This window comes from Lagopus muta, chromosome 11 (genome assembly GCF_023343835.1).
Source record: "Lagopus muta isolate bLagMut1 chromosome 11, bLagMut1 primary, whole genome shotgun sequence".
Lineage (NCBI taxonomy): Eukaryota > Metazoa > Chordata > Aves > Galliformes > Phasianidae > Lagopus > Lagopus muta.
Genome location: NC_064443.1, coordinates 11,772,633 through 11,781,521, shown reverse-complemented (window position 1 = coordinate 11,781,521; position 8,889 = coordinate 11,772,633). Strand labels below are relative to the sequence as shown.

Below are 8,889 nucleotides of genomic sequence, written 5' to 3'. Positions count from 1 at the left end.
GAAGCTTTCACGATGTCTTAATACAAAAGTCAGAACCCCTAAAATGCATGAAAAGGGGAGATAAAATAGGGCAGAGGAAAATACCTTCAAACAGGCCTTCTGACAGAGAGCTGAGATGCAAGGCCACAGGCTTCAGAAGGCTGCAACATCCTGAGGAACCCTGATCCCTCTTTGACATCTCCAAATAGCAACACTCCACACTTCAGGAAGCAAAGCAGCTGTGGTAAGAAACCACTGTGACAAGAACTTCAAGGGAGAATGTGATCCATTCAGTCAAAATAAACATTGAATCTCTACTCTCAAGAGAATTAAGTTAAAACATAACCAGAAATTGTATAAGTAACAGTGACACAGTGGCCAAGAGAAGCAGGAATGGCTACATGAAATTAGGTAAGAACACAGAATCTCAGTTCCTTGACTTGAACATATCAGAAACAGCACTCTATAGTTAAAGACACAGAATCTTATTTGTATTACATATATAAAAATCCGTATGAGATATAAGCAGCTATCAGATAGATCATTAAAATGGGATAACAATGCAGCTACAAGTATTTTTAGGTGCTGTGTTCCCTTTATCTCTACAGAAAGTGCGAATCCTTGCCATCCCTCTGTTGGTCAAAATGCCTCGTTTTCCAAACACTTTTGTTTTCCTGTGATGAGGACAGCTCGATCAACTGGTTAAGACAAAAAGGAACCAAGTATGTCAGTAGTGAAAGAGAATGGAGCCCTAGCAGAGCATCTGTGCTATTCTGCAGCGCTGAAAAACAGCCTTTGGGGTTTTTATTAAGTATTAGAGTTCTAGAAGACAAAAAATACAAGATAGTATTCTATATTTCACATTTTTATTAGCTTCTTGCTGGCAGGCATTACACTTGGGAATAATATTGCACCAGGCATTAAAAATATGAATTCTACCACAGGGACATTTTGCATTCAGAATCCAATATAAATATTTCTAATCATATTTCCATGGCTACAGATAGTATTTGGTTGCTTGATTTATATGCATAGAAAGAAACAGTTGTCATAACTGTACGAAACTGTACTTATCAAGTACTTTTAAAGGGTGGGATTTTTTTTCCTAGAATATTACAATACTGTTTATTGATTTAGAAGCTAAATTAGTCTATGTGATAGCAGCTTTTCGCCATCTGCCTCTTAGATTCCGTTTGTTTCTTGCTCCCAGTGGCACAGGGTTAGATGGATTAGAAACCATTTAAACTGAGGTAATTTTAGCACTTTAAGTTGCGTCGGAATTGTGTTAATGACACAAAATACCCTCCTGTACTAATTCTTCGGACTCCCTCTTTCAAACAAAAAGGTGTCTTGACTGAACAGGCACATGCATGTTTTTATTCTGGATGAAAGGACAGAACTGCTAGAGAATGAAACTTCTCCAGTCCTCAATGATAAACAATAAATACTCATATATATATAAAAAAAAAAGCCCGCAGTGTTACGTCAGCCAAAATCCAGACTCTCTTGGCTTTACTGTTCAATTAAGTCACTAATAACTGAAATGGCTCCTGTGGAGTCAGAGTCAGTCATCTGTTTTTCGTGCCAGTCTACAAAAAGTCCAGTTGTGCTCCACTGTGTTTTCATTGGCACGCTCACTCATGTGATGAACTCTGGTATTCCTGATCGTGAAGCCTTGCTTTGTGATGTACTCCATAAGATGCACTCTGAGAGACACTTCCTGGTGGTAATCGCATGGCCCAAAAGTGAAGGAAACCTGGCAGTCCCTGGTGTCCATCATATGCTTATTCCACTTCGTGAAGTGGTTTGAAATGCCTTCCAGTAACGAATGGACTTTCGTTGTGATGGTGAGCTGCGTGATGATCACAGCCACCGGGTTGGAGTACTTGGACAGCTTGCGGGTGCTGGAAAGCTCCACCACCTCCTCAAAGGTATCCACAGGATACAGAGGCTTGGGGTCGTTGAGACACTGAATCAGAGGTTCAATCTGATAGAAGTCCGCCTCCTTCCGAAGTAGGTCGAACTCCTTGAAGTCCAGTGGCAAAGTTAGCTCTGAGGTCCTTAAGAAGTTAAGAACGTAACGGAAAAGTGGTCCGTCTCTGTCAATGAAGTAATTGCCCTGAGAGTCCCTGGCAGTGGGGAAGTCTCCCCTGAACATGGCCCCAAGCATTGAGTCAGGATATCTGGTGAGAGTTGTGAGGGATGTCGTGTACATGTGTCCACCCACATTTAGCGTGACTGGATCAGTCATCTAGAAAGAGAGAAATCGCAGAGTTTATCAAGCCACGACAAGAAGGTTCACCAAGGCACATGGCAAATACTGCTTGAGAACTGGTGGCTCTGGAAGGAACCTCACTTCTCCTATTTGAAGTCTTTCAGTGATGTTTAAACCTGAACAAAGCCTAGCAACAAGGCACAGCTAGACAGGATAACAACATTTAGAAAGCACAGTTTGAGAATGCTTTAGAAATCTTAACAGGGCTACTGTCACAGAAGGCACTTTTGCACTTGAGGAACAAGTTTTTTCATATTTTACAGATGAGGAAATGAAATCAGAGACATTTCCTGAAGAACAAGTTTATGTGAATGAGGTCCATCAGTGCTCCTCGCTTTCAAAATCTCATTCAAGAATAACAGCAAATCAGCTGAACAAGTCTTAAGACTTTTTCACCCTCAAAAGAGGAAGACAGTACAAGTTTAGGCACAAGACAAAGAGCTCACAATCAAAATAATCCATGCACTGGTTAAGAGGAATTATTAAAACAAGAGAACTAAAGCCTTCCAGCTTTTAATTCTCAGAAGAAGCATTTATTAGAAAATTAGCATGCTGCGTAGAAGAGGGGGCAGAGCACCAAACCAGTCTGCATCAGCTTCCAGATAGTACATGAGGAAGCAAGAAGAAAGCAACATAAATCCCATCTGGCCACCATCCTAACAGTCAGGACTGAGGCCAGACAGTGGAAAAAAAAAAAAAAAAGCGACATATGCACGGCAGCAGAATGTTTAGAGAATGAGAACAGGAGAAAAATAAGATACATTTGTCTGATTTGAGACAAGGTTTAAAGGAAAAATATTTTTTCCTTATAAATAATGCAAGAAAGTCCTTAAAATTATAGGCAAGAAGCACAAACTCTTTTCAGTCTGTGTGTGTTAGGAAAATGGTAACAATGAGCTTAAGACATCAGTTAAATTCTTGCTGATTTTAGCTAGGCTATATGAACATGAGCACATCCCACAAATGGCACATACGACAAAGCACTCCAGAAAACGTGAGCAAGCTGTTACTACATGCACAACTCTTGTTCTCACACTGCGAAGCCTCGATCCACACAGGACAGATCAACAAGGAATCTTACCTCAAGATCTTGAAAGCCCAGTTGTGCTGCTCAGCACACACACATTCACTCGGGATCACTTACCATATAGCCCCAGTCTCCATTATCCATCTGTTCAGTTGCTGAACCACGGTACTCCAAGTTGAACAGAAGGTTATTGAAAGATTGCAGTCCACCTCCTATTAGCTCCCTGCAGAAAAAAGCACACAAAAAAAAAAAAAAAAACATGGCAGGCTGTTCAGTACCTACAAGAACCACCAAAGGTGGTTTTCTAATCAAAGGCAGACTCTCTGCCAGGACAGCATGCAGCTATAAAGCCATATTAGCAGAAGAACAAATGAGCTTTTCCCTGCATCTCCCTCTGCACCACCCACAGCGCTGCCCCCTGAGCACATGGTAAGCACTCCGCTGGCTGTTCTGACCACCCCAGACTTGTTAAATAACAGCATGTACCTCTGAGGATAAATTCTGTTTACAGACTACTTCTCATCAGGAAAACTGCAAGTCCTTTGAAGGACAGGCATCTTTTTCCTCAATTAAAAAAGTTCATCTATTCACCACTGAGGCAACACGCACGACCCATTAACGTCAGCCAAAATTCCCATGCTCCACTTTCAAACTGCGCAGAATAAATCAAGCACAAAAGTCAATGAACAGCAGGAAAATGAATTCTCACTGCAGAATTAATAATTCAGTAGTGGAGAACTGCAATTGATAACAAGAACTTTAATCTACAAAGGAAGAGTATGAACGGACTTCACAGACACATACATGCTCCCGAAACAGACCTCCTTAGGGACGAGCAAGAGGACAGCTAACATGCTTTCAATGATGCTCCAACAAAAGCAATCTGAGCAGTGGATCACGCTGTAACTTCCCAGAAGATGTGGAACCACCAGCTTGCATAACAGGGGCAGGGGCTGCACACAAACGTTGCAAGGGAAACCCACAGCCCAGCTTATGCAACCCGAGGGGAAAAAGGTACGAGTGACCCCCGACACAGCTGAGGCCTTCCAAAGGTGCCCTGCTGCCCATGGATAGAGAAGGCAGCAAGCCTGTATTCCCTACCCATAATCTGCATCTCTGCTACAACTGCTGGAAATTTAGGTCAGCCTGTTTTAAGTAGGGTGCAGCTTCTCAGTTTTGTTTATTTTTACATCTTAAAGGCAACACAGCTACTGAGGCTTCTGCTCCCAGCCTCAGTGCTGGCAAACTTCAATGCACCATCCCTCAGCTAAAAGGAGCTGGGAGATTTAAGCCAAGACAGAGTCCTGCTTTCTCAAGCACCAGCTAATTCCCAGCCAAAAAATGACTCTTCCTTCTCATTCCCTGCAAACAAGGTTGGTATCATTCACCACAGAGCAACACAGCAGATCCATCTCCGGGCTCTGCTATCCTGCCCAAAGCCAAAGCCAGGGCTCAGCAGCTCCCAGAAGCCAGGCCCTTGGGAGCCAGCAGTGTGAGCACAGCCTCAGTGGTACCTGAGATGTATTAAGAGAAGAAAACACAAAATCCCTGTATGAAAATTATGAGGTCAGACAACAGAAGCCTATGGAATTAAGACACAGAACGAGTCAAACCAGGATCTTACTTTCACAAGTGAGAGATGCAGCATGCCTGAAGAAAGCATATTAAATCACACACCCCCTAACAGCAGATAAACCTGGAATGCTAGCTCTTTTGCCAACATCTGTAGTTGTTCTGTTAACTGCTGACAAATGAAGAAGTGAAGTCATTCGGGTTCTCTCCATTTTGACTTGTCAGTCAAGTACAGATCATCACCTGTTACCAGTAGTTGAGATCCCTTCGACTCCAGTTGCTTTGTGTTTTTTTCCTTAAGGAACAGGTACTTGCAGCTGTCCCCCTGCTCAAGTACAGCACCAGCATAGCATGCAGACACATTAAAACCACTGGAGAGACTGCCTAGGGTTCTGACATGCAAGAAAAACATTCACTTGAAGAGGAAATAATGCAGCTGGCCAGAAATGTCACTGGCAATCACAATGTAAGAGATCAGCAGTCTTTTTATAAACTTAACTGGATCTTCACACTCAGAATATTCCAAAGGTAGGTAGATGTCCATCAGTTACTTGAACACATGGAATGACACTTTGTTATTCTGGCCAACATCTAAGCCCCTATACGAATTAATCTGGACTTTCCCCCACTCCATGCCTGTTCAGGGGAAGAAACAGACTATATTGCCCGCCCATTCGATGGCATGAACTCATCTTTGATCACAACACTGCTATGTAGCAGCACAATGAATAATTTACGAGAGCAATTAGCAGAAACGAACCCAGCCCTCAACACAGAAATGCAGCAAGAAGTCTCACTGACCTTTGTGTAAGAGTCCAGACTCCTACACAGACCTACCTGGCAACACTCACAGTGCACCAAGAAGCACAGCACACAAGGTGCTACAAGGAGGCCATCCCAAAACACCTGGATGTGATCACAGCTACCTGCTGCTTCCCTGGCCAACCTGGCAGCACCAAATTTCTAGATAACTTCAAAGGGAAAAATAGCTCTGTTCAGGTACAACCAGAGATAAGGACTAGCAAACCACATCATAACAAGGGTGGGGAAATGGGCCCTTAACAATGTGCCTTTTAGCAATGCTCCAAATTCTTCCTGAATGAAAGTTTGTGACGCAGGAGGACACAGAACCTCACTCCATCTATACTCCAGGACAGACAGCCTCAAGCCAGCGCCAGTCCATGTCACACAATATGCATCACCCAGGTACAGAACCTCAGCAGCACAGCTACTTGTGTCCAGGCAGCAAAGAACAGGTGATGTGCAGATGCAGCCCAAGACAAATTGCCTTTAAAGGCCATAAGAAATGCTCACCTAAAACAATTCTCAGCCAGACCAACTTCTGACACCATTTAAGCAAAACAGGACATCATTCTCTGGTGAAAACACAAGCACACCAATGGACTCACATCCAGTCCTACTTTCACCAAGCTTTTCCTGTCAGCAGGGAGAAGATCTACAGCTGCCACCATAGCCCAGGTACATCCAGAACTAGGAAGGAACAATAAGAGACAAGTACCTTCGAAGAAAAACACCGAAATCACCATTTTGTAATAAATACACCAAATTGGATACCTGCATTTATAAAACACTCACTCTTACTTAATATTTGATGACTCAGAAGATTACAAGACTATTTACTAGCAAGGTTACTGCAACAGGTAGTCTCATTAACTTCAGCAGGGCTTCTCCCAGGTAGCTACTAACATGCAACCATTTTGCAAGCTGAAATTCACAGAAAGCAAATGAGAGCTGGCTGAATGCCTGCATCTGTGAACAGACACACACACATCCAGGACAGAGCCGGGGGATGCCAGCAGCAATGCCAAGTGTTTGCACTGCTGGGACTGCAAACAGCACACTTGGCCAAGGGCACAGACTGCACACGCTGCACCTGGACAAAACCACAATGGTTGTACCATCCTGCACAGTCAGATGGAGGAGGAGAAACGCACCCAGCAGTCACAAGCCAAAAGGCAGACATCACCTGATCTGCTCTGAATGCTTTTCAGCTACCTTGCTCAAAGTGAAGGACACAGACTGTTTATTGTTTACACAAACTGTTTAGTCTCAATAGGTACTGAAGACTTCAAGGTCAATATAAAGTTGACAGGACTTCTAATAAGCTAGTCTGTTATTTATACAGATAAATACCTGTGGCTCAAGCTACTCTCCCACTCAGTGAGCTCACTGTCTCTGACATTTGGATCTCCAAAGATGAGAAAATGAAACTCCTGCTCTCAGCAGCTACACTGTAAATGGACAGCCTCTCTAATCCTGAGCCAGTCTTGAAATCCAAAGGCAAGTTTTTATTGTAAATCATTACTAGTGACTCACCTGAATTGACAATACCTCAGCTAGTGTAATTAATGACTGTCCTCCACAGAACTGCAGAGCAAAGCAATAGTCTGCAGAGCAAACCCAAGGCCCTACAGTGCTGAGCTACCCCAAGCAACGAGCTATGTTATGGAAACAACTGGTTACCAAAACTTCCAGTAATACCACAGCTTGGCATGGCCGAAGGATGAATCCCTCACCTACACGCGTCAAGTTTACAATGATTAACACAGTTTATTAGAATGTAACTTCTCCTTACTTTCTCTGTTTCTTTTGGTTAATATTTCAGTCTTCACCTCAGGCAAGAGAGCAAAATACTAACAGTGGCCACTCAGCATTCTCATTCCTTTATGCTTAATTGCTACACTATGAATTGTAAGCTCTGAAAGTTTTTTTTCCCCACACCTGAGGAACTCTAAAATCCTGGTTTGGGTCTGGGTTCTACATTGTCCACCAATCTGACAGATGCTTGAAAATCCCACCTCACTATTACCATTTGACCCTCCTCATGCAGGAGTCCAAAGACTGCAACTGCACCTGCTGGCCCTGCACTGCTGAAGCCACACAGATGCTCTGCACAGCGTCGATAGTTGGTTTTACCCACATATCTTGTTCTATGGCACCAATAGGCAGCTATCTGCATGGGGAAACCCATCCAAGCAGTGCTGGATAAAGGCAGGTGTGAGGAGCACAGAGCATCCCACACAGCCAACAAGGCTATCACAGGGACCAAGCAGCAGGACGGTGACAAGAATCCTCCTTTCATGCCCAGGCCCGCAGGAGGAGCTGGGAACAGCAGCTTTCCCTGCCGGAGGAACGCACGGTAGGAAATCTCACTCTGAGATCGCAATGATTCAGCAAGGATGCTGGACACGACTGCACCGCTCCACTCGCTGCCCCCAAGTGCCCAGTGCCTGGATACAGCGCCTGAACAGCGCTCCCGGCCCCAGCCCGGCCCTCCTGCACTGAGGGGCAGCAGGAGCTGCCATGCCAGGTGCAGCACTCCGCCCCGCGCAGCCCCCCCCCGAGCTGAGGGCCGGGCCCCGCACCTGCCGCCCTGCCATAGAATCGCAAACGAGACCCGTGTACGCCGCAGCTCCGGGCACCCGCAGTCCCACGGGGGACACGGCCCCGCTTTCCCCCCACCCAGGGCGGGCTCTGGCCGCTCGCAGCCCCACGTTCCCCCCCACCCCCCCCCCCACCCTCCCACAGAAGCGCGGCCCAGCCCCGCCCCTCCCCGCACTCACAGGCGCAGCTCCCGGCGCTGAGCAGAGCCCGGCGAGGATGGGGACGACTGAACGGGGAGCAAAGCAGCCACCGCGGGAGGGGAGGAGCGGAGGCGGGGTCTGAGGCGATCCCCTCCCCGTCTCTCCGCCCGCTCCGGTCGGGTGAGGGAGGGAAGCCGCCTCCTTTCACCTCAGGGCCGCCGGCGGAGAAATCTCGCTCCGCCCTGCGCCTCCGCGCCGGGCCGCCGTATCATTGAAGCGGAGAGATGTGGGCGGCGGGGCGATGCGGCCGTGGGCGGCCCCGGCGCCAGGAGGCGATGCCGCAGTGGGAGCGCACAAACTCGGGCCATGCGCCTATCCCTGAGCGCGGCTCGGCCCTGCACGACGGGCCCGGCCGCCGCCACTACCGCAGTGGGGGGCCGGAAGTGACGAGTTAAAAGAGCGCCGGCTGCCGGCACGAGTTCTCGCGAGAG

The 8,889-nt window shown here is 46.4% G+C and overlaps 1 protein-coding gene across 1 annotated transcript; it reads right to left on the bottom strand.

The window, feature by feature from the left end:
• Positions 1–67: 67 nt before the first annotated feature.
• On the bottom strand, positions 68–8,838 carry KCTD6 (potassium channel tetramerization domain containing 6). Its single transcript, XM_048957923.1, has 3 exons — positions 8,438–8,838; positions 3,399–3,504; positions 68–2,230 (listed from the first exon to the last, which is right to left on the bottom strand). The coding sequence occupies exons 2-3, from the start codon at positions 3,423–3,425 to the stop codon at positions 1,544–1,546; spliced, it is 714 nt and encodes a 237-aa protein (XP_048813880.1). The 5' UTR covers positions 3,426–3,504; positions 8,438–8,838; the 3' UTR covers positions 68–1,543.
• Between the last annotated feature and the right edge of the window lie 51 nt (positions 8,839–8,889).